This window comes from Schistocerca cancellata, chromosome 3 (assembly GCF_023864275.1).
Source record: "Schistocerca cancellata isolate TAMUIC-IGC-003103 chromosome 3, iqSchCanc2.1, whole genome shotgun sequence".
Classification (NCBI taxonomy): domain Eukaryota; kingdom Metazoa; phylum Arthropoda; class Insecta; order Orthoptera; family Acrididae; genus Schistocerca; species Schistocerca cancellata.
The window spans coordinates 823,758,899-823,785,915 of NC_064628.1; the positions used below are offsets into that span (position 1 = coordinate 823,758,899).

At 44.8% G+C, this 27,017-nt stretch overlaps 1 protein-coding gene across 1 annotated transcript in view; it reads right to left on the reverse strand.

Annotated features, from left to right (window-relative positions):
* Positions 1-27,017, reverse strand: part of LOC126176592 (homeobox protein bagpipe-like) — a 114,185-nt gene that overhangs the window by 65,266 nt on the left and 21,902 nt on the right. Inside the window, exon 2 of the mRNA XM_049923753.1 lies at positions 26,770-26,793. Within this exon, the coding sequence (XP_049779710.1) occupies positions 26,770-26,793 (24 nt within the window). The remainder of the gene's footprint in view (positions 1-26,769; positions 26,794-27,017) is intronic.

Sequence of the window (27,017 nt, forward strand, 5' to 3'; positions counted from 1 at the left end):
CACACTAATCGATAAAAGGTCCCACATCAAAGCGACAGCTCATAAAGGTCGCGTGTCACGTGTAATGGAAATGAGCCAACATGTGGGACACGTGATACAGAATACGAAAAAAATTTCAGAAAAAGTATTGAGTTTGGCATAGCACAAGTAACGTCATTACGGAAGGCAAGAAAACCGAACTGAAAGGCAGCAGATGCAGCGTTTTTAAGCTGGTGTCTGTAAGCTGCGCAGGAAGTAGGTGCCGTCTTTCTTACAGATTTTCTCTCAGCACAGGATGGGACTCGAAAAACATGACTGGGAGTAGGAACACCCCTACTGACAGCATCCCGAACATTCGAATGGTTCAAATGGCTCTGAGCACTATGGGACTTAACATTTGAGGTCATCAGTCCCCTAGAACTTACAACTACTTAAACCTAACTAACCTAAGGACATCACACTCAGCCATGCCCGAGGCAGGATTCCAGCCTGCGACCGTAGCGGTCACGGGGTTCCACACTGAAGCGCCTAGAACCGCTCGGCCACCAACAGCCGTTTCCCGGACATTCGCCTAAGGAATTAGGTTAAAAGATGGAGCTGGCCATCCTTCGTCCTGAATTTTCACTGTTAATACAGGGCCTGCCGGGGTGATCGAGCGGTTCTAGGCACTACAGTCTGGAACCGCGCTATCGCTACGGTCGCAGGTTCGAATCCTGCCTCGGGCATGGATGAGTGTGATGTCCTTAGGTTAGTTAGTTTTAAGTAGTTCTAAGTTCTAGGTGACTGATGACCTCACAAGTTAAGTCCCATAGTGCTCAGAGGCATTTTGTTAGTACAGAATCCAGAAGCTCTGCGAGTTTGAAAGCTGTGATAAAGTTGAGCCGTCAACTGTTGTACTGGCAGACGGAACATCAGAAGCGTCAACCAGATTAACTCCGTAACTCCACAAGGGGCCTACCGCTGTGTTCCGTAAAATATGTGACCACGTGTCAAAAGCCTGAATAACTACCTTTCCCAGCTCGAACCTCGGCGAGACGTGCAGAAAGAGAGTAATGAGGAACTGGAAGGTACAGAGAGGGATACTTAGCAATGCTGACTCTAAATCCGTTGCCGGCTCCGCTATGTTTCTCCGTTGAGGATCCGTGGCGCAAACAACCCTATCGAGGTAGTCCCACGGATTCGATTGGTGGTCATGGGAGTACGGAAACTCATTCTAGTGCTCTTCGAACCACGCAAATACGCTGCGAGCAGTGTGACACGTTGCGTTGTTCTGCTGGTAGATGCCATCGTGCCGATGAGAAACAAACTGGACGTAGTTGTGGACACGGTCCCCAAGGACATTTGCAGACTTGTGTTGATACGTTGTGTCATCCAGAATGACGACATTACCCAGGGACTCCCATGAAAACATTCTCAAAACCATATGATCCATCCTCCGGCCTTGACACTTAGGATGATCGTTGCAGCGTGTTTGCTTTCAGACGTTTCACGTTGGTGGAACGCAAAATGTGGTTTATTGGTTTGTAAGGCCACCCATCGCTGATCAGTGTACGTCCAGTAGCGGTATTGGCAAGCAAATTCCAACCACCGTTGCCGATGAACGACAGTCACCATTGGCGTATGAACCAGTCTTCTGCTGCAAAGGTCCATGTGTAGTAACGTTCGCTTAACGGTCGATGAGTAGACACTCTTGGTAGCCCCTTCGGCCATTTGAGTGGTCAGTTGCTCAATTGTTGTACGTCTGTTCGCTCGTACAAAAAATGGTTCAAATGGCCCTGAGCACTATGGGGCTTAACTTCTAAGGTCATCTGTCCCCTAGAACTTAGAACTACTTAAACCTAACTAACCTAAGGACAGCACACACATCCATGCCCGAGGCAGGATTCGAACCTGCGACCGTAGCGGTCGCGCGGTTGCAGTCTGTAGCGCCTAGAACCGCTCGGTCACTCCGGCCGGCGATCGCCCGTACACATTTCTTCAGCTGTCGTTCACCCCTGTCATCTATGGCACCTGGTGCACCACAGGTGCCTTGGAGTCGGGTTTGGATAGCACCATATTGTCATACACACTATACTTTAACCACGACGTCACGCGAACAGCTAACAGACTTAGCCGTTTTGGATATGCTTCCACTCTTGGCCTGAAAGTCAATACCCTTTTGGATGCCAGGTAAATCGCACCGTTTCCGGATTATGACAACCACTGCACTGTTTTGTGCATCCCCCAAACACGCTTCATATACCCTTAATTGCTAGTGCTTCCACTTCCCATTTGTCGGTGGTTATTGCACGTTGAAATCGAACACAGGCAGAGCTGACGTAGATGTGACTGGGCCGTTTATATCCCCAGTCACACAGATACTCCTTATTCGAATACACCCTTTACACTGATGGTTAATGTATGCCAAGAAGTTTGGGTTCCCCAAGAAGTCGGTTACCACTCTGTGAGTTAAACCGAGAGATGAGTATGAGGATAACAGTGTGCTGCAACGGCCTGTCAGTATTCCACAAGCGACTACTCGACTCACGAACATATGACTTTGATGAAGAATTCTGATCACAGTGCCTTCAGGAACGGTGCTGAGTGTAACTCCAGGTCTCATTAATTCAAGTATTTACTATCGATTATCGACGCGAACTATAAACCATATCCGCCTTTGGCTGAACATACTGCTAGCTGAATTGTGTACAAAAATTGTAGTCACAATTTATGAATAATAGGGCTCTCATTTTTTGGAATTTTGTGGTAAGTTCATATGCGACCAAACTGTTAAGTTCATCGGTCCCTAGGCTTACGCACTACTTAATGTAACTTAAACTAACTTACGCTAAGGACAACATACACACCCATGCCCGAGGGAGGACACGAACCTTTGACGGGGGGAGCCGCGCGAACGGTCGCAAGACGCCTGAGACCGTGCGGCTACCCCGCGCGGCTAGCCGATCGCTATTAAGCAACCTGACCAGTTTCGAAGGTCGACCTGACTCTACCCACCCAAAGTTGTTCCTCCTCACTACATCCGATAAATGTTGCCAACGGTACCACTCGACCGATTCGGCCATGACAATTGCCTTCTGTCACTCTCGAATCGTCTGCTCTCGTCTCTCGCTCACACCTAAGTTGCCAGTGATGAGGGGACGATACAAGCCGTGTACAGCTGCGATGGTTATCTTGTGACAGTTCAATGGAACACCAGTGCTGTAATCATCATCATCAGTTATCTGCTATATTAGCAGGTCCTTTGCCTCTCCATTTTCTGCGATCCATTGCTTCCTTCTTAAGGCTGCTGTATGTTGTACCGTCCATCATGTCATCCAATATCTGGAATCTCTTCCTTCCTCGCTTTCTTTTCCCTTCTACATAACTTTCTAAAACTGTTTTTATCAGTCCGTCATTCTTTCTTAATATATGTCCAATCCAATTTCTTTTTCTTCTCTTTATTACATCTAGTAACTGTCTTTTCTCTCCCACTCTTCTCAGTACCTCTTCATTCTTTACTCTGTCCATCCAACTTATTCTTTCCATCTTCCGCCATGTCCAGATCTCAAAAGCCTCCAGCCTTTCTCTGTCTTTTTTCCTCATATTCCATATTTCAGCGCCATATAGAAGAACACTCCATACAAGACATTTCATGAGTCTCTTTCTGAGTTCTCTGTCCAGACCGCTGCAGAAGATTCTCCTTTTATTATAAAACGCTGTAATAACACTCCTCAACTACGTGTGAAGAGCTTCATATTTTCTCTAGCAATAGCTGTCTTTCTGGTGTTTGATTACCTGTTTAATCTGTTCCACACAAACCAGAGAGACTTTACATGATACGTGTGGGACAAATACAGGAGGATTATGTATATTATGAATATTTTTTCGGTTTATAAACAGCGTACACTTTACAAGTAACATAGTCTGAAACAGTATGTAGTGTGCAAAGCTTAATGGATTCGTTACGAATATTTCCTGCAACAGTGAATAGTTCATTGTCTTTTGTAGGTTGCTAGGTTTGGAACTTTCGTTAGACAAGGATGAGCTACAGCCAAGCAACTGGAAGGTCATCTTAGGGACCATCTCATTTAATCAGTGAGTACAGAGAGGTTCGACAGCACCCCTTCACACACTGTAGATACTGAAGTAGGTAACATGTGCACAGTGAATGCCTTCAGACGTTTTGGTCGACGCTACTGGGTCATTTATCCTAATAATAAGCTTTCCAAAACGTAGCGGAGATTACGACTAATGCCGAGATGATCCCTCAGACTAATCCATGGCAATGTACTTTCCAATTCTTTCCCAACTGTACTTGATTAATTAACGCTATACATAGTAAAATTAGTGTTCAGAATGATATAATATAAATGCCATCGATAGTAACATGGCAACGACTGGAAGAGAATCTTGGAAAAAAAGTACTGTTTACCTAGCTTCCTTTTCATTCAGTTACTAATCTTCAATTTAATATTTATTAGCTACTGGAACCAAGCCCATACAACCACCCAAATTGTTTACAGCAACCTTATCTAAAAACTTCGCACACACCTACTCCAACACATTTACACGTAGATACAGTGATCAGAGAGAACATTACGAAAAGCGTCAAAGCTTTTCATGTTTTTCATTAAAGGAGATATTTGCTTTTAAAATCAGTCTTTAGTTTATTGCAATATATGAAGTATGATGGAGGTGAATTATTGTGTCATTAACCATCGGTAAAGGGCTATGATTCCTCTCTTTGCAAACTTGGTACACTTTGTGCATGAAAGGAATTCTTCTGATGCGTTCCTAGCTGGGAAGCCTGGAGACCAGGTGGACACAGGTAGTGCGCCCACGGGCGAGCAGCAGTCGCGCGCCCTTTCAAAAATGGCTCTGAGCACCATGGGACTGAACTGCTGAGATCATCAGTCCCCTAGAACTTAGAACTACCTAAAGCTAACTAACCTAAGGACATCACACACATCCATGCCCGAGGCAGGATTCGAACCTGCGACCGTAGCGGTCGCGCGGTTCCAGACTGTAGCGCCTAGAACCGCTCGCCCACTCCGGCCGGCGCGCCCATGTCGGCACGCTTCACAGAGAGCAGGCCTCCAGAGGATTAGCGAAAGGCGAAGAAGCTGCATACATCAGCACGCTGCCAAAGGAAGCCGTGAACATTCGCACGTGTGCTCTAGGCAGCGGAAACTATAAACTTAGAGCGAAAAACAGCTTTGCCACGATTCTAGGTAACGCGTACAGAGTGGTGAGTTGAATAGCAACAACACGACTTGGGTGTCCAAGAATCTCAAGTGGCCCCGGGCATTTTGGCCGTTTCCCGCGAGCAGAACACCTGGGAACGTAGCAGCAATACTCAAAGGAAGAAGTCTAGGTTTATTTGTATACTATGTCTCACACAGTGTATCGCTCTCTTTTCCTCACGGAATGCGACGGCAAGGAGGGAGGAAATTTTGAAACGGACCTCTTCATTGGCAAGAATCTCATATTCGCTTTGAAAAATAGTACGAGCTACGTGATTTGCTGAATGGCGCAGACAAGATGCTGGAGGGGAGCGGCTCTCTCTCTCCAGGTGCGAGGAGCGCACTAGTATTAGGGATTCCGAATTTTGCTTCTGAGGAGGCAGGAGTTCACCCTTGACTGCTTCCAGTAACTCGCAAGCATTCTCATATCGCTAGATATGAGACAACGCACTTCGCATTCGTCGCAAACAGCGTAGAAAGCAAAGTCTGTTAGATCCAAGTAGGCGAGCTTCACTCACTGTGCTCGTTATCAAGAGCTTAACTCAGGATCACATTTTGATTTACTACATGTCCGATGATGGCAGTACTGTTAGAACAGTTTTGAACTTTGTTTAATGCAGTTTCGCGCAGGTTTGCACTTGCAGATGGACGCATACCGTAGTCCAGTAACGATAACTTCCAGTAGCAGGTTTCGGTCACTATTTTCAGCGCGGGGAATGTTAGACGCTATCAACTACGTCGCGGGCAGAATCTTGATGCAGCCGCACGCAATCAGCCGACTTCACCGCCACGCCGACCACGCTATGAACATGGTAATCAGAAAACGCCTGCTTTCCTAGCTGCGCATTCTCCTTTCGCTTTCCTCAATTTCCTTGCAAGGTGTTAAATGCTCATAAAGACACAAGGCACAGTATTTACCGTTTGCCCGCTAAGGGAGCCATATGGTCAGCTGTTTTCTTTTATGCCTTCCTCATTTATTACACCAGGTCAACCCGTCTCGTGTAATTTATTTATATGTTAAATTAGAATGAAGTCATACAATGCTCATGTTAAAAGGCAAATACCAGGGCAGGCACCTTCAATTCAATTCTATTTGTCGTTTTTTTGTGTTTTTTTGTGTTCTTTTTTTGTTTTTGATACTTTCTACAGTATCTGGGGACCCAATCTTTTTTATTTTTGTTTATCATTATTTGAATAATTTGTGAGTGAATGTTTAATGAATTTTATAAAATTTCAATAATTATTGCATATGCAGTCTCACTGAATAAACCACATATATGTTGAACAACACTCCTTGCATTTCATTTATAGAATCTAAATAAAATTCACATCTCTTTCTCCCTCACACACGTGGTATCTTGCAATTATGACCACCGACTTACTAACTATATAAACCGGTCCAGGCAATAGCAGCGTTGCCTGGCGAGGAATGGTTGCTCGTCAGAGACAAGCAAGGTGGGTGTAGTGTCAGTGAGCGTGCTGTCCGTGTTCAGAATGGGGAAGGTGCGCAATCTGTTTGAGTCTTCACCATGTTATGAAAAAAAAAGGTGAAACCATGTCCAGGCATCGTGGGGTTGGACGCCCATCCCTTATTACAGAAGTCGGGCGTCGTAGGCTGGGCAGACTGGTGAAACCGAACAGAACAGGCAAAGAACTGTAGAACTGTGCCAGAACTAATATCAGACTTCAGTGCTAGACAGGGTGCAAATATGTCTGAACACACAGTGCACCAAACACTCCAAACGATGGACCGCTGAAGCCAACGAACCATGCATGTCCACATATTAACACCACGACACTGGCAACTATGACCGAAGTGGGCATGTGACTATTGATATTTGACATTGGCGCAGTGACAGAGCATTGCATGGTCTGATGAGCCACGATACCTTCTTCATAATGCCAGTGGGAGGGCGCGAATCCATCGTCTTCCAAGGGAACAGCTCCTTGACATCTCTACTGGAGGACGGAGACAAGCTGGCGTTGTCAGCTCCATTGTGCTCTGGAGAACATTTACGTGGGTGTCTGTGGGTCCAGCAGAGCTAGTGCAAGGCACCATGATGGCCAAGGAGTGTCGTATACTGGTTGCAAACCACGTACACCTCTCCGGTCGCAGGTTCGAATTCTGCCTCGGGCATGGATGTGTGTGATGTCCTTAGGTTAGTTAGGTATAATTAGTTCTAAGTTTTAGGCGACTGATGACCTCAGAAGTTAAGTCGCATAGTGCTCAGAGCCACGTACACCTCTACATGACGATCATATTTCTCAATGGCAGTGGCATTTTCCAACAAGACAATGCGCCATGACACAAGACCATGAGTGTGATATAGTTGTCATACGTCTGACCTTTGTATCTGCACAATGAGTGTACTAATGTGTGCAAACTTAGCTTACCACTTAATGCACAAATGGACAAAACATCTGAAATGTCTTCTCAAGTCCAGACATTCTAAATACATATGACCCTGGCCCTGTAAGGCAGCTAATATCAGGTGTGGATCATAACAAAAATCATTAGAAATGCTGCTGTCATGTACCTAGAATGCATGAATTAATAAAAGTTGAAGTTTGGAGTCTATTCTAGAAAGACAAAACTGGTATTACCTTTTTTCTACATATAATATATGAACTGTTGCTTTCGGGGGTCAAGTGATATACATAAATCATGTGCAATTACTTTGGACACTCAATAACAATAAATTTAATTCTGGGACATACTGAAATGACGCTTATTAAAAGCATTATCTCTACATATGAAAGTTTTTTATCACCAGAAAGAATAATAATTAAAAATCCTCATCAGCTCATTTAAATCTTTGTTGTCATACCTGGTCAAAGCACTGAGTTGGTGGAGAATAAATTTACTTTTTGAATCAATGAAAAAAATCCTTCTTCTGCATAATTGGAAGGTAGGTTAGTACCCAAGCTTTTGACATTCATGGTCAAATAGTACGCAAGTTGTAGTGAGCAAAATCTAGACTCATCATTTACTGTGGCTTAATGCGCGATGGTACTTTACGAAAAGGCATCTGCAATGGCGTTGTCCCTGTGCTGGATCTAAAACGCTAATTCCCTACTCTGGCCTTGACTGAATTCACTCAGTCAAAACTTTCCTACGTTAGGTACAACGTTAATCTTTACCTTGTCGAAATAATGGCTATTGCACACTCGATATGGGTTGGAGTGACATGCACAATTTCTTTGCGCACAAAAATTCATGCAGAAATAATTGACTACCACTTTGCTATCTGTCGCCATGATGCATGAAGCGTATCTTACTCACTTCACAGAAAGCTAAGCTCTCAACGTTCTCACTTATTTCCACACACTTGTGTGGTCCGTCGTGAGACGAGAGAGAGAGATAGAAATTTGAGGTCTGAAAATGCTTTTACATGATGGGGATCTTCATGCCGTGTCGCGTCTGCGTCATCAAGTATGGCTGTAGCCAACCACCGTCTCGCTAGAAGTGAATACATTTTTATTTTTCTTGTTGGGTCGCAGCCTAGCCCTGTTAATGACGTGCAGCCAGTTACCCTCCGTCCTGGCCTTATCTCTTTCTGCGCTGAAGCTCGCTGTTCTCTTGCTTAATGGGAGTTTTATGATATCATTAACCACCTCCTCGGTTCACCTCAAAAATGCGCTTCGCTTTAACTTGTTTGTTCCATGCCATTGTCCATATTGTTTTGTTAGTTTTAGGTACGTGAGATTAACTGCAATTGTCTTTTGTTGATATAATGTAATTATTATTTTCTGAGGATCTCATACTGTATCATCCTGTCGTTATGGCTCAAGCTCATGTAAGGTGCGTGAAATCCGGACGCCTTACGAAGTGATTGCAGGAACACAGTGGCGAGTTCCATTTGACGTGCTGGTTGTCCAACTCACCAGATCTGAACCGGATCGAACACATCGGGGATGTGACTGAATGCGTAGTCAGAGCTCATCACCCTCTCCCCAGAATTTATGGGAATTAGGTGACTTGTGTGTACAGGTACTGTGCCAACTCCCTCCAGCGGCCTACCAAAGGCTGATTACTTCCACGCCATGACGTATCGCCGCTGTTATCCATGCCAAAGGCGGACATACGGCGTATTAGGTAGGTGGTTATAATGTCCTGGCTGACCAGTGTACTTACATAAGCAAAAACACACACAAACATATATACCCATTGGCTGATGTTAACTGTACATTTCATCACATAGTACATTATTTGGTAGTGTAATTCAATACCATTATGTAGTTTCATTACTACACTACTGGAAATTGAAATAAGAACACCGTGAATTCATTGTCCCAGGAAGGGGAAACTTTATTGACACATTCCTGGGGTCAGATACATCACATGATCACACTGACAGAACCACAGGCACATAGACACAGGCAACAGAGCATGCACAATGTCGGCACTAGTACAGTGTATATCCACCTTTCGCAGCAATGCAGGCTGCTATTCTCCCATGGAGACGATCGTAGAGATGCTGGATGTAGTCCTGTGGAACGGCTTGCCATGCCATTTCCACCTGGCGCCTCAGTTGGACCAGCGTTCTTGCTGGACGTGCAGACCGCGTGAGACGACGCTTCATCCAGTCCCAAACACGCTCAATGGGGGACAGATCCGGAGATCTTGCTGGCCAGGGTAGTTGACTTACACCTTCTAGAGCACGTTGGGTGGCACGGGATACATGCGGACGTGCATTGTCCTGTTGGAACAGCAAGTTCCCTTGCCGGTCTAGGAATGGTAGAACGATGGGTTCGATGACGGTTTGGATGTACCGTGCACTATTCAGTGTCCTCTCGACGATCACCAGTGGTGTACGGCCAGTGTAGGAGATCGCTCCCCACACCATGATGCCGGGTGTTGGCCCTGTGTGCCTCGGTCGTATGCAGTCCTGATTGTAGCGCTCAACTGCACGGCGCCAAACACGCATACGACCATCATTGGCACCAAGGCAGAAGCGACTCTCATCGCTGAAGACGACACGTCTCCATTCACGCCTGTCGCGACACCACTGGAGGCGGGCTGCACGATGTTGGGGCGTGAGCGGAAGACGGCCTAACGGTGTGCGGGACCGTAGCCCAGCTTCATGGAGACGGTTGCGAATGGTCCTCGCCGATACCCCAGGAGCAACAGTGTCCCTAATTTGCTGGGAAGTGGCGGTGCGGTCCCCTACGGCACTGCGTAGGATCCTACGGTCTTGGCGTGCATCCGTGCGTCGCTGCGGTCCGGTCCCAGGTCGACGGGCTCGTGCACCTTCCGCCGACCACTGGCGACAACATCGATGTACTGTGGAGACCTCACGCCCCACGTGTTGAGCAATTCGGCGGTACGTCCACCCGGCCTCCCGCATGCCCACTATACGCCCTCGCTCAAAGTCCGTCAACTGCACATACGGTTCACGTCCACGCTGTCGCGGCATGCTACCAGTGTTAAAGACTGCGATGGAGCTCCGTATGCCACGGCAAACTGGCTGACACTGACGGCGGTGGTGCACAAATGCTGCGCAGCTAGCGCCATTCGACGACCAACACCGCGGTTCCTGGTGTGTCCGCTGTGCCGTGCGTGTGATCATTGCTTGTACAGCCCTCTCTCAGTGTCCGGAGCAAGTATGGTGGGTCTGACACACCGGTGTCAATGTGTTCTTTTTTCCATTTCCAGGAGTGTATATGATACGTGTGTCACAGTATGCCCTCCACCACAGTATTATATGATTAATTGTGTTTTAATTAATGACACACTGCTTTGAAACATTTTATGTCTCTGAGAACTAACAGTGTTTACAGACCAAGGTGAGGTCACAATTCAATCTCAGTACCGCTTTTATTAAATGAATGATTTTCATTGACAATGTCATTCACCCAAATAAGACGTGATTTTTATCTTTTTACTCGTCGCAGGTCCAGTTCTCCTGTTCGCTTGTTCAATATACCTGTTCTGAATAAATGTTTCCTATGGCATTAAATTTATATATCGAGATAGGTATCGAATATTTTCTGGAATATTTACCTGTCAAACACTATTGCTGTTACGGGATTTCTAACCACACGTCTTCCCACGTTGTTCTTTTTTATGTTTGTCCTACTTCAGAGTTTTTTCTTTAAGTTTTAGTTGTAAATGTGACAAGGGAAATATCGGGATATTATTGGCATCCACTTGTCCTTCACACGCCACTCGCTTTGCTTTCTTGTCAATCTCAAAATAATCTACATGTAAGATGTACTACTATTAGGTTTAAAGTGATTTCTTAGCCGCAGTAATGTTGGTCGAAGCTATATCTATGTATTTGAGTGGCTGCAACGTTACTTCCACATCTACCCTCATTATCTTCGACACCAGTGGATGTGTGTGTTATCAAATTGCGTGTTTGTTTTATTTGCGTCACCACTTAGGATAGCGCAATTAAACTTTGAACCGTCAGTGATAATCGTTGTTTTGTACTTGCTTGCAAGCTGTTGCTTAATTCTTACGTATTTAGTAGAACGCACTTTGTGGAGGGATCAACACACAATTCAAGCTGACACTTGTTGTCTGATAATTTAGACTGATAGCAAAGCAGATTTACGGTGTGAATGCGCTACCGATGTGCTTAATTCCATCATATTCTTGTACTTTAGGTGAACGTTTGTCTACCTGCTTTAATACCAACAAAACGTACGCTGCAAGGCAATGTATTATTTTTCTGTAATTTATTTGTCCAAACAGTATGTTATAAGTATCCATCAGCTTAACAAACGGAAAACTTCAGTCATATGTACTTACGATAGCAGAACACAGAAGTTCAAGAACAAGGAATTTTATGGTTGCAGAGGAGTTGTTGCATATAAAGCAATTTTTCCTTGCATGCCTTCTTGTTTCTTCACTCACAACTATATCATTGTCATAAAGAGCTACGAAGATTTATTAGACCCTTCTGTCGCTTTTGCTTTCTCATTGTGTCAATTATCTACCGACAGGCATGTTGGAGAGCACTAGCGGCGATTCCTCTAACTTGTGTAACATGTTGCCAAATGTTTCCTTGTGATTGGCGTCCCTCGCAATTCGGTAATATTCCCCTTCAATACAGGAAAAATATTCCGAGAATGTAGCATCTATGTTCTCAGTAATGTAAGGGGCTTTGTGTCCAACCATCCAAATAGCTGTACTGTGTTTACTAATTGGGTATAACCTGCTGTCAAGCCGCATCATTTCCCGAACGTCCATACAACATGCCCTCGTCCTATCAATGTCGGCTAGTCGAGCTGAGAAAATTCCATATGTCCTCCGTTGCTCCACAAACAAATCTTGTCTCGAGTGAGTCAACGTTACCACATTCGGGACATTGAGGTGAATCCCGTGCAGTTTGTCGTTCGTAGCGTCCTGACCAATAACAATTCTGAGTCATCAGTCTAGTCACTAGTCTGATGCGACCCGCCACGAATTCCTCTTCTGTACCACTCTCTACATCTCAGAGTGGCACTTGCAATTTATGTCGTCAGTTATTTTCTGGATGTATTGAAATTATCTTCTTCTACAGTTTTTACTCTCTACAGTTACCTCTAGTAGCATGTCTTAACACATATGCTAACACCTTGTCGATTCATCTGGTGAGTATTTCCCATATATTTTGTAAGTAGGCTGTTTAGGTTCTTATATTGGTAACGCCGCCGCCACGTAGCGCTATCTGTATGAAAATCACTGGCTGTGCTGTGTGCAGTCTGTGGCTAGTTTGCATTGTTGTCTGCCATTGTAGTGTTGGGCAGCTGGATGTTAACAGCGCGTAGCGTTGCGCAGTTGGAGGTGAGCCGCCAGCAGTGGTGGATGTGGGGAGAGAGATGGCGGAGTTTTGAAATTTGTAACACTGGATGTCATGAACTACTATATATATTATGACCATTAAGGTAAATACATTGTTTGTTCTCTATTAAAATCTTTCATTTGCTAACTATGCGTATCAGTAGTTAGTGCCTTCCGTAGTTTGAATCTTTTATTTAGCTGGCAGTAGTGGCGCTCGCTGTATTGCAGTAATTCGAGTAACGAAGATTTTTGTGAGGTAAGTGATTTGTGAAAGGTACAGGTTAATGTTAGTCAGGGCCTTTCCTTTGTAGGGATTTCTCAAAGTCAGATTGCGTTGCGCTAAAAAATATTGTGTGTCAGTTTAAGCACAGTCATGTATAATTGTTGAAAGGGGACGTTCCATATGTCGACCCTGCCATATGTCGACCGCTTGGCATTCCAACACTGTAACCACTTATCCAAGATGCGATTTATGTTCCTGTATCCTCTATGCTGCACTTCTTGTTCTTGGACCGTTCGCTGTTTCTATTTTGCTTCTTTTTCTCGTAGTCCAGTATACCTTTTTCTTGTTTTCATATTTTATCTGTGTTCAATTTTTGACGGTCTGTCCTCTGAGCGCCGGCCGCTGTGGCCGAGCGGTTCTAGGCGCTTCAGTCTAGAACTGCGCGACCGCTACGGTCGCAGGTTCGAATCCTGCCTCGGGTATGGATGTATGTGATGTCCTTTAGGTTGGTTAGATTTAAGTAGTTCAAAGTTCTAGGGGACTGATGACCTCAGATGTTAAGTCCAATAGTGCTCAGAGCCATTTATATGTCCTCTGAGCCCTCTTACCACTAAATCTGAGGAGGACGCGATGGGGACTTTCCCTTGTTGGTGGATTATAATCTGTGTTGCACAGTCAACTCTCCATATCACCCCGGAGATAACTGTAGCTGTACCGACTTTAATGTTGACGAAACAGTATACATTATTCACTTTAAAAAGCTGGTTTGAGTGTACCATTCCGACGTGTGGATGACTCTACGTCGTCCTTAGAGGCATGTGTTAGGAAATTAATTGTACACCTGTACGTTTAATTGAGAGGGCGCAATATATCGTTTAAGCTTGGGACACAGACGGGTAGGGGAACGAGGGGCTAATAAACGCCGCGAAACGTCAGACGGAAATAGTGGCAGAGTTCCGAGAAGAGCATCCAAAACCACCGCCGCGCACGTGTCCGGCAGCAGGCCATAGAACGTGCAGGCCCCCTCCGCCTCCCCCTAACCAGAAGTGCTCCATTACGCGAGCATGAAGTGCGTTTTAGTGAAGCGCTCCCAGAGTGATCAACACGTCAATCAGCGCCCATCTGTGTACACAAAGCGCCGGCTGGCCTTTCTCCCTCGCTCCGCTCCTTTCTTCTTAATTTTCTCCGTCCCTGTGTCGTTCCCCCCGGTCTCCTTTGACTCCTTCCGTTTACTTCTAATCTGCCACCGGCAGACTTGTCTCATTGTTGTTGACTCTTGGTCGAGAGAAGTGAGGTTCAAAGCCTTACGGCCATCCAGATTTAAGTTTACTGAATTTCGCAGATCATTTTATTCCAATTCCTGGAATGAGAACATCATAGTGTCAGCTGCTGTTTTCCTTCCCACCTGTCTAGATGCTCCATCGCTTACGGATGTGTCTCCAGCGGGACGATAGACATACCTGTCTGTCTCTGTGCGCGAGATTGTGTACGTACATGTGATTGAAGTTTCAACTATGAGAGCAAAAATACGAGTAACTACTGTAACCTTATCCAATTAGCATCAAAAAAGTCGTCTAATAGGTGGAAGTTGAAACACGGCCGCTTCTGCGCGACGGGTGTCTCATATCACGTCATTTTTACCTGTCTCAAGATGACTGGGTGTTTGTGTTGTCCTCATCATCATTCATGAAAGTGGCGTGTTTGGACTGAGCAACGGTTGGGATTTTGTACGGGCCCTGATAACCACGCAGTTGAGCGCCCCACAAACCAAACCAAACATCATCATCATAATCATCATCATATGACGTGTAACCCAGCGGCACTATTTTATCCACTTATTCCAGAGGGTCTAAAAATGGTTCAAATGGCTCTGAGTACTATGGGACTTAACAGCTGTGGTCATCAGTCCCCTAGAACTTAGAACTACTTAAACCTAACTAACCTAAGGACATCACACACATCCATGCCCGAGGCAGGATTCGAACCTGCGACCGTAGCAGTCGCGCGGTTCCGGACTGCGCGGCTAGAACCGTGAGACCACCGCGGCCGGCTCCAGAGGGTTTCCGTTCCACTGAGTTTCGACTGCTAGTGCAGTGTTCTAATGTGTGTGAAATCTTATGGGACTTAACTACTACGGTCATCAGTCCCTAAGCTTACACACTACTTAACCTAAATTATCCTAAGGACAAACACACACATACATGCCCGAGGGAGGACTCGAACCTCCGCCGGGATCAGCCGCACAGTCCATGACCGCAGCGCCTAGACCGCTCGGCTAATAGCGAGCGGCAGCTAGTGCAGTGTGTCTGTGCGACGTTATGCCCACTGATGTCTAGGTCGCTCGCAGAGAGCTTTGACTTGTAGCAGCGACTCAGGTAACAGACTGACAAAGTTCGGTTACGGTACGGTATGGTTTTACGAGTAAAGCGAAATTTAGCTTTCTGTCTGTAGCATTCTGAATATGGATCCTCCATTCGCTGCTTCCGTCGCTGTTTTTAGACGCTTGTGTGTTCGAGATGGGCGCATTCTACTTGCTGCTACAAACAATGTGCTGAGGTCGCAGCTTGCTTAGGGCATTATTATATTTATTTACCTTCCTGGAATTTGCATTTGCTTCAAGCTATGAACAATCGAGGTTGTTTCTCGTGTTCCATTATTCTTCTAATCGCAGTGGGTGGATTACTACTTTTATAGTCACGCGATTTTATCGGAGCTGACGCTAGCCAGTAGTAGTTCCAAGTGACTAATGACAACTCTCTTTCACGATCGGTAACTTAAGGCTTTTTTTCTGAAGATGTACATCTGGCTTGTTCAACATGTTAAATCTGATGCCATGTAACCACCTATGAAGGGTAGCCCACGCTTTACTTTCTCTGTTGGATAGTTATATTACGTTCATAGTACTCCTGGCATTGATGAAATTTATTTTTCACACACTTGCTTTTGCCTAATGATTCCGACAACGTGTCCGCCACGTGGGACACTGCTACACGAAGGTGTGCTCCGGTCGTTTATATTCCATTCTGCTCAGAAGCAACGGTATTTAATTATGCAGAGCCCATGTTTTGTGGTACGTAAGAGTTTTTCTGCACTACAGGATACGTGATACAGTATTAGGAGATACGCAGTTTGAGAGACGTCACCGGAAATAATTTCTCCATCACCCCATCTCATAGTACTTTTGTCCTACACTAGTGGAGCGTAGAAGACACGCCTTATTATACGATGAATCTTCATTGTTTATGATTAGCAATTGAAACTCAGAGCTAAATTTTTCAGAATTACTTCATATTAAAGCCCTTCATTGCGCTTACAAAAGTATATCCCATCTACGAAGTATTTATAATTCAGTCAAATTGTGTTATCAAGGATCTCATTCAGTATCTTCAGAGCAAAACCATGTTTAAACTGACAAGAAGTGGAAAGCTTTCAAAGTTAGTGCTAATTCATAAGAGATAACCGGACGAATCATGAAGAAAGAAGCAATTTCAATTATCAGTATTTCCTCAGAGGTAAAGAAAATATGGTCTACAGAAAGTGATGGTCAGATTGTGCATTAAAATCTTGGAATGAATCCTGTGGCACTTTGCGGAACCCTTCAGACGCTGTTACTAATAGTTTTTTGCAGGTACAGCGGCCCTCTCGTCGTTGTTGGAAACTAGTAGGCAATGATATCAGATTAAACCAGATCAACTGTAGTAAGAGCAGACATTCCGTGCAAGGGGACTGTTAAAACTAAGTTTTTGAAAGCAGCCACAATCATGCTTTGTAATATTGATTTACCAGTTTCTCTCTTCAAATGAACAAGAGTATAATTAGAATCTACGCTGTAAAAGATACAAATTGAGGTAATAAGGAAAACTTACATTGACGTTGCGTAAAGTACGTATTCTGTATCCAGAATGATGACTTACGTTTAAGTTGCACAGCCAGTTTAATCTTTAGAGTTGTCAGCCAACTGTAAATGCAATCTTCAACGCTGTCAAACAGCTTTGAACGTAAGTCACCATACTGGAAACCAGATATGTACTTTACCTCAATTTTCATCTTTTTATTTCAATTTGTATCTTTTACTGTGTATATTCTGATGATGCTTTTCTTCATTTGAAGAGCGAAACCGGTAAATAAAAGATACAAAGCGCAACTTGTAGCTGGTTTCAAAGACTTCATATCAGCTCTTTTCATTTTGTAATTTCTTACTACCACTTAACGAATATTACAACGTTAACAGTAGACTTAGACTGCACAATTATCCGTAACGTCGTTCCATATGATAAAGATTCAAAGTTGACAGTTCATTAACAAATTAGGGTGAGTCAGCGGAAGACCAACGATTCGAGGGTAACAAGAAAATAATGTGGAGTACCGTTCCCCTTTCCCGTTTCCGAAGCAAAATATTAACTTCAGTGTGGCGTTTCTACACGCCACAATGTTGAAAATAAGAAACCGATTATGAGTCGCGCACTGTTTGCAGTTCTTTCCGTTTTTCGGCTTGTATAGCTAAAAAATACACAGCTCAATAAAATATTTAACAGTACTGTTAGTTGCACTACAAACAATGAGACAAAATAACGTATTTGTAAAGCAATTGCCATATAAATCAATAACAGTGGTTTCAATATCCTTCTCTGAGATGTAATGTGAATTTTCAATTATCTGACATAATTCGCAGGATCTATACACGCTATTCTGAAAGTAACCATATAAAAATAGAAGTGAGATTACGATTTTACGTCCCATCGACGATGAGGTTATTGCAGAGGAGCACAACGTCGCTTGGCCAACGGACAAGAGAAACATCCAGCCATTTGCCGTCAGCGATTTAGATTAACAATGGAAAACATAAAATTTGGATCGCCGCAGCTCGCTTCTGACTAATATGAATGCAATACAATAAGAACTACTCCACATCCTACCGACGTTTCCTTTAGTGACTGCAAAATGTTCTACAAATAATATCACCCTCACATTAGTTGCGAGCGCCGTTATGCCCGCCTTAAAGGCCTTTACGGGACAACTGTTGAGCAATGAAACTTATATAGCGCTCCATGCGTGTGGGAACAAGCGACATATACTGCAATTAAGATTTTCAAACTTTCAGCTGAAGTGTGGTGGAGTAAGAGGTAAGGTGGCGTTAGAGAGGGACAAAGGAGGATCTCTTCGCGTTTAGATAAAACCATCAATGTAAGTGACCACTGATAGAGCTTTCAGAAACGGCTTCGGGATGTTCAAAACAAACGTCAGAGAACGCTATCACGGGGAATTTGTTTACCATAGGGAAAAACAAGATCAAACACTCTGCGTGGAACACGTGTGTTGCCGCTGCGGAGTTGAGGCGTATCTACAGTACAGTTTAGATCTGGTCCATAGAAACTGTCATTTCTTTCCGAAGTTGACAAAATATTTCGTTACAAATCTTTTTCAGGAGTCGCAAAAGTTATCGAGGCAATATTAATGTGTTTTTTTTGGAAAGAACCACTTGTACGACAGCGGAGTAAGGAAGTTGTGGGCAGATTCACGACTTTATTAGTTCTCCATGGTGATGATGTGGAAAGTAGCTAAACATCAAGCCATACGAAAATGGAATGTTTTAGAAATATTTTGAGTGATTTCCTCCTTTAATTTGCGTAAATTCCACGTGGCGTCTCGTAGGACTTACACAGAATGGACAATGGTTGCAAGTTTTCATGTACGTAAAGGAATAATCAGTAATTTTTGATTGGTTATGAAACTTCTTGACAGATTATAACTGCGTATCAGGCCGAGACTCGAACCAGGAACCACGCTTTTCGCAGGTGGTGGTCATAGTAACCGAGCAATATAAGCACAAGTTAAGACCCATCTTTGCAGCTTCATATTTGTCCGCACCTGTCCCAGATTTTCCTGACCTTGTAGAAGTTCTCTCGCTTTCCTTGTTGCACGAACACTCCTGGAGGGAACGATATTTCGAAGAAATGACTTACAGCGTGTGACTTTGAGAAAGGAATATGAGGTCGTGCGTGTGTAGCTCCGTCGCTGATGTTAACAGAATGTAGCGACAAACGAGAGCATGAATATTATCGGCCTGACTGACTCACACGTGTCTCAGATATATGGATTTGCTGACACGGCAACCAATGTGTTTACTACTCGAACACGATATGTAATTGCAAGTGGCCTCTCGTGGTCGTTATCGGAAACATGCGGTGACATTACAATGAAAAAAAACTTTGGTGGTTAAGGAAGACGCATCGAACTGTGAATGCTTTCAGGACACTTGTGGATATACTATCAGGTGGGTCACACAATATGAAAACTCACTAAAAGCTGACCGAAGCGATCTCGCTACCAGGTGCAACAATACTGTGGTCGATAAATACCTGCAAAGGCTACAATGACAATCGGATCTGAATAAAAAATCAGGTAACGTTGCTAAGAAGAAATAGCGGTAGATTCATCACTACGGACGAACAAATTTTAACGGATGTGACGTACTTTCTGATATAAAATAAAAATCTAACGAAATTACATGGCAATTGGAAATTTGATTAATTTTGTCATTCATAAAGTAAGTATGGACAGTTTTAAAGAATACATATTCTGCATTGTGGCAGAGCTGTACAAACAATTTTAAAAAAGCAGTCACATGACAGAATTTGGTAACGTGCTAGAAAGCGTTTCTGGGGGAAGACATAGGATAATGTGGTGCTGGAATCATTGCAATGCGTAGACTTGCAGTTTAGAAGCATCAACAATGTGCGTAAGTATACAGTTTAATGCTTTATTTTAAGAAGGAAACTATTCCACCAGGTAGCGTTTTAAGTATTTTACTCGCACTACTGGTTTCGGGCGTTGCCCATTCTCAAGTACATCTGCAGTAACAGATGTGCATAGATCGTCCTTTGTTCGTCAGAAAAGAACATGGAATGCACATTTGTGCACAGCATGGTCGTCAGCGTTCATCATCTTCTAATATTCATTAGAAATCACGCTATAAACTATTCTTCATGTCACTGGCATGCGCATGATTTAATGGGAAATCTTTTTTACGGAACGAGGACGATGTAGCAATATCTGCTACTGTAGATACACTTGAAGATGGGCTGTATCCAAAACTACACTACTGGCCATCAAAATTGCTCCACCACGAAGATGACGTGCTACAGACGCGAAATTTAACCGACAGGAAGAAGATGCTGTGATATGCAAATGATTAGCTTTTCAGAGCATTCACACAAGGTTCGCGCCGGTGGCGAAACCCACAACGTGATGACATGAGGAAAGTTTCCAACCGATTTCTCATACAAAAAACAGCAGTTGATCGGCGTTGCCTGGTGAAACGTTGTTGTGATGCCTCGTGTAAGGGAGAGAAATGCGTACCACCACGTTTCCGACTTTGAAAAAGGTCGGATTGCAGCCTATCACGATTGCGGTTTATCGTATCGGGACATTGCTGTTCGCGTTGGTAGAGATCCAGTGACTGTTAGCAGAACATGGAATCGGTGGGTTGAAGAGGGTAATACGGAACGCCGTGCTGGATCCCAACGGCCTCGTATCACTAGCAGTCGAGATGACAGGCATATTATGCGCATGGCTGTAACGGATCGTACCGCCACGTCTCGATCCCTGAGTCAACAGATGGGGACGTTTGCAAGACAACAACCACCTGCACGAACAGTTCGACGACGTTTGCAGCAGCATGGACTATCAGCTCGGAGACCATGGCTGCGGTTACCCTTGACGCTGCATCACAGACAGGAGCGCCTACGATGATGTACTGAACGACGAAACTGGGTGCACGAATGGCAAAACGTCATTTTTTCGGATGAATCCAGGTTCTGTTTACAGCATCATGATGGTCGCATCCGTGTTTGCCGACATCGCGGTGAACGCACATTGGAAGCGTGTATTCGTCATCGCCATACTGGCGTATCACCCGGCGTGATGGTATGGGGTGCCATTGGTTACAAGTCTCGGTCACCTCTTGTTCGCACTGACGGCACTTTGAACAGTGGACGTTACATTACAGATGTGTTACGACCCGTGGCTCTACCCTTCATTCGATCCCTGCGAAACCCTACATTTCAGCAGGATAATGCACGACCGCATGTTTCAGGTCCTGCACGGGCCTTTGTGGATACAGAAAATGTTCGACTGCTGCCCTGGCCAGCACATTCTCCAGATCTCTCACCAATGGAAAACGCGTGGTCAATGGTGGCCGAGCAACTGGCTCGTCACAATACGTCAATTACTACTCTTGATGAACTGTGGTATCGTGTTGAAGCTGCATGGGCAGCTGTACCTGTACACGCCATCCAAGCTCTATTCGACTCAATGCCCAGGCGTATCAAGGCCGTTATTACGGCCAGAGGTGGTTGTTCTGGGTAATGATTTCTCAGGATCTACGCACCCAAATTGCGTGAAAATGTAATCAGATGTCAGTTCTAGAATTATATATATTTGTTCAATGAATACCCGTGAATCATCTACATTTCTTCTTGGTGTAGCAATTTTAATGGCCAGTAGTGGAGAAGTGCCAATAAAATAATTTAAATCACAACCTGGTGGAATAATGTCCTCCAAATTTATTGAGGGTGTGGGGCCCACCCTGATGATAATAATGTTTTTTCGGTGCAAATTTACAAACTATTGTAAAAATTACCGTAATTATTGCTTTAATTAGTTAATTAACTTATATTTAGTTCTTATTCAGTTCTCCTTTAATCTGCATATGAAGAATATCTTATAGCCTTGAGACAACTATTTACTTAAGATGGAAGAAAATTATTGCCTTCAGTTAAGAAGACGATTTATTTGAAATTAGTTTTTTCCTACGGAAGTTCAGTTCTTTTGGATACACCATTGAGAAACCACATTGGCAAAAACACTGCTTGTGAAAAGTGAGGTTCTGGATTCGAGTCCATGTCTGGCAACCAATTTAAATTTGTAAGGAAGCTTCGAATAACGCACACTCCGTCCAAAGTGAAAAATGAATTATGCAAATCGTTTTTTACTCGGTAGTGCAACACAGGACAGTGGTCGCCCGGCGACAGACAGAGTGGCCCGCGGTGTCACGCGACGTAACGTAACTGCGGAGGGGGCGCCTTGCTTTGAGAGGCCGGGATCAGCGGAGGCACGTGAAGTGGCCGCCGGCTCAGCCCCGCCGCGACTGCCGCCTTCCGGGGCCCGCGTTCCAGCGCGCTGACACTGGAGCCCCTCTTCTCCAGTCGAGACTCCACTGGAGGAGCCGCGGACGAGCCGTCGAGGGTCGCCATTCCACAGAAAAGCCGACGTCTCTCGCCGTCCGTGACTAACTGTGCGCTCCTGTCCACACACATCGGCGAAGATATACACAAGTCGAAAATGAAATAAGAAACACTCAAAGGAAGTGGCGAGGAGAAATCACAGACAGTCTCACAGACAGCAGTAAGGAGGATCTTTCACATCATCAGACACTACAGAATGCACCATTGCGCCTCCTGTGCCATATCTTGCTCCAGTATGGTACAGGAGCAGACAGACCAGGAAATGAGAAAGGCATGTGCCTGTACATCTGAATGAGTCCATGCGCATTCTACTAGGAGTGCCGAAGTCTACTCTAGCAATTTAGCTCTGCCATACCTGAGGTGACAACAGGCCATTAAGTATGAAATGGAAGAACTTCATTCCACCATATTCTCAAGAATACTTTCAGTTCACAATATAATGCCGCCTAAAGTCCTGAAGACCTTCGCGGCAACATGATGTCTTGTTGCAGCGTCAACCTTCCCTCCTGGAGAGAGCAAGGAGAGAAATACTGGCACAAATGTTTCCATCATTTTGGCTGCGAGATTCCAATTACACCAGCGTCAGTTCTTGTGCTAGCCACAAAAATTTGGTGCTACCTATAGAGGAGCCGTACATATCGCGTCAGAACTAGGACTACAATATATAAAAGGGGCATCGTCAATAATTCGGAACGTAACAGTGCAGCAGCAGAGCACACATGCACCACGTCTGCAAATACAGCTATCTATCGCTTGTGCCTTTGTCCCGCATTTGCGAGGGGTTGGCGTGGTTAAATCAGATTTGGCATGTTAATTTGAAGGGGTGGCAGAATGCCCTTCTTGGCGCCACCCCTTACCCCCCTGGACGGAATTAGAGTACCCCATCCGTCTGCGTCTAGTGTAAATCATGGAAAAGTGCGGATGTGTTTCAAATGTCTGAATCATGTAACTAAGGCGGGACGTGGGGACCAGCCTGGTATTCACCTAGAGGGGTGTGGAAAACCGCCTAAAAACCACATCCAGGCTGGCCGGCACATCGGCCCTCGTCGTTAATCCGGCGGGCGGATTCGATCCGGGGCCGGCGCGCCTACCCGAGTCCAGGAAGCAGCGCATTAGCTCTCTCGGCTAACCTGGCGGGCTACGTCTCCAAATAGAGCGTCACAAGAAAATACTTTGGGAACTGGAGTGATCTCTTGAAAACAGCAAGTGAAGTTAATAATAAACTGTTATACATCATCTGATCAGAAATATCTGGACGCCTATTAGTGGACATTAATATGATGTCGGTCCACCCTTCCCCTCATAATGGCTTGGACTCTGTGGGGAGCTTTTCATCGAGGCGTCTGAATATCTATGGAGAAACTTCGGCCCACTCTTCCTAAAGGGTTAGTATCAGAAAAGGTAGTGATGTTGAATGCTGCGGTCTGGAGCGAAGTCGACGCTCTAACTTATCCCAAAGGTGTTCATTGAGTTCAGGTCGGAACTCTGTGTAGGCCAGTCCATTTAATGAATGATACTGTCCATAAACCATTCCCTAACAAATGCTGCTTTACAGCGGGGTGCACTGCTGCAAGACAACAGGCCATCTGGCACCTTCATATACTTAAAGGCCATCAAATCATCCTATCCTGCATTTTTAATATCTGAATTTGCGTACATGCAAATCAATGGCTGTATATCACTGTCATGCAGAATTCCGGCCTGTGTGGCCGAGCAGTTCTAGGCGCTTCAGTCTGGAACCGCGCGACTGCTACCGTCGCAGGTTCGAATCCTGCCTCGGGCATGGATGTGTGTGATGTCCTTAGGTTAGTTAGGTTTAAGTGGTTCTAAGTTCTAGGGGACTGATGACCTCAGATGTTGAGTCCGATAGTGCTCAGAGCCGTTTGAACAATTTGTCATGCAGAATGGGTAATTGGATGCTATGTACCATATCAACATGATAAGCAGTAGGATGCATGCATATTGTGACCCTGTTCATTAAATATAGGAAATGAGTGGGAACTTTTAGGCTGTGAGAAGGCTAATCACTCTAATCACTCACAGTACCAGGAGGTGGGGGGGGGGACACATATAGTTACTGCCAACCGCGGGCGGAGTCTTGACCCATGGATGACGGCTTTCTCTTTTGATGTCGGGTCTCAGGGGCCAGAGCGACGGACAGTCGCTAGTTTTACAATGGCTGGGGGCAGTTTTCTCGCGGAAGCCTCATGTTTTGGGCAGCGCCATCTCGGCGCCACAGCTCTCTTATTGTTTAAGATGTTTCGGAGAAATGATCGCTGAGCTCCACAGGATAGCCAACAGAAACGACACGTTCCACCCCGCTTATGATATTCCGTTGGCACCCATAATTACAAAGCTTCCCGCACAAAGTGCTGGTGGAGACTGTGATAGGCCACCAGACTGTTACGTCAGTGCCGCGAGGGATTAGCCGAGCGGTCTGAGGGCGCTACAGTCATGGACTGTGCGGCTGGTCCTGGCGGAGGTTCGAGCGCTCCCTCGGGCATGAGTGTGTGTGTGTGTTTGTCCTTAGGATAATTTAGGTTGAGTAGTGTGTAAGCTTAGGCACTGATGACCTTAGCAGTTAAGTCCCATAAGAGTTCACACACATTTGGACATTTTCTTTACGTCAGCATACGTTTGCAGTCGCGGTTGGGAATTGGCGGTAAGGAATGGTATTAGCGTGTAGGTTGATGGAGCACGGTAGTGGGAGTCTAAACGAAATTGTTTTAAGGAAATTATTGGCGAAAGGTTTGTTTATAGGCAACGATTGGCCCAGTTCTGGCACAAGCCAAGCATTCGCTCTCTGAGCGCGGGGCGGAAGAAGATATTGAGGAGTAGGTTCCTGCCCGCCACTAGAGACAATTGCCTACTTTCCCGTCCTTGCTGCAGAGTAATTTCATTAGCCGTTTCACTTGTCCAGCCAGACGGAAAAACATTTAGTTTTTGTCGCGCTCGCGCTTCGATACGTGTCCAAGGCACAACCCCGCTCCAGGCAGCGTCCGACCACGAGTAGCAGCCGTCATCAGCACGCCACCTTGCGATGTATTGCTGGTAATATAGGCACCTCTGGCAGGGAAGGTTTCAGTTGATTTTTGAGCCACCCAAAATTTGAAGTGAGGTTTCTCAGTGGTGGCATCTGTAGAATCATTTTGCCTCCTTAAGTGATATTGTGGTATTCCATCCGATAACCCACTTGTTTACCATTATTATACAATTCACCTGTTCTCTTTGCTCCCCGTTCTCGTAGTGGAGAGGCACACTAGATTCCACACAGTGTCTTTTGTACTAGTTTCTTACCAATATCTATCTCAAGTAAGGACTAGTTTCATATTTGGTTTACGTTAATACACATGACTGTTCCTTGCACAATTTCATGGTCAAGTTTGTGTTCCCTTTCAAGGAAATAATAAATCTAGTTCTAAATTTTTAGAATGGAATTTATCTGTTAAACAGCTACACTAACTAGACTCCTTTCCCATCATCATTTTTAAGGGGAACTTTTACTAATTTAATGAATAAATTATATGAGAGGCTACTCACCCCACGTAGGATTTATATTAGGGCCATTATAAAACTGCGTTACACAGCTTGTGCAGATTCAATATCAATCCACTTTGGTGTGACTTACATAACATAGTGATACTGCCTCCTAACTTGTGCATCAGTTCAGGGTCCCACGATATGAAATACGCTGCTGGTTGTCATTGCTATGCTAACAGAAACAGTCATCGTCTCCGAAATGTTGCTCAACGGTAAGCAGTACGCGATCTTGTACATTGTGTTCACATCCTTCTGCATTTAACGTTTTATTAAGGACAGTAAAGGGACCAGACCCTAACCACGAGAAAAATTCCCTTGCCATAACACCAAATCTCCCGTACTACACTTTCGCCGAACGCCACAGGGTATAAAGTGTTTCATCACCCCAAATATCTCTTTTCCAGTCATCCACTGTCTATTAGCATTGCTCTTTACACCAGCTCCAGCGTCGCTTGGAACTGACTACTGAAATATATGGTTTATGTGAAGCTGCTGGACCATTGTACCTCATTCTTAACTTCCTACGCACAGTCATTGTGCTAGGATGACTGCTCGTAGCACTCGAAATAATGAGTGGTTCCTTCCGCTGATTTTATGCGATTTTTTGCAGCCATTCTCCGAATTGAACGATAGTCCCTGTCCTTCAGTACATGCGGTCTGCCTCGTCTCGGTCCAGTCGTGGTTGTTCCTTCACAATTACATCTGCAACAGTCTATTTGGACAATTTTGGAAGTGTCATTATGTCTCAAATGGATTTGTTACTCATGTGATAATCACTGATTAGTTCACGTTCGAAGTCAGTGCGCTCTCCTGACCGATCCATTCTCCTGTTTCTGCTTCTTTATTGACAACTGAATATTCCTCGCCTCCTTTCATACTGGCGGATCCGCTTCTGGTAACACCTGGTGGTCAATTCTGTTTTGTATAGGGATGTCTGGTTACTTTTGATCGGGTAGTATGGTTCCGTGAGTATGATGTATCAAAGTGATTTTTGTTGCAGAATTTGTAACTAGTAATTGTTATATTTGGAGCTTTGT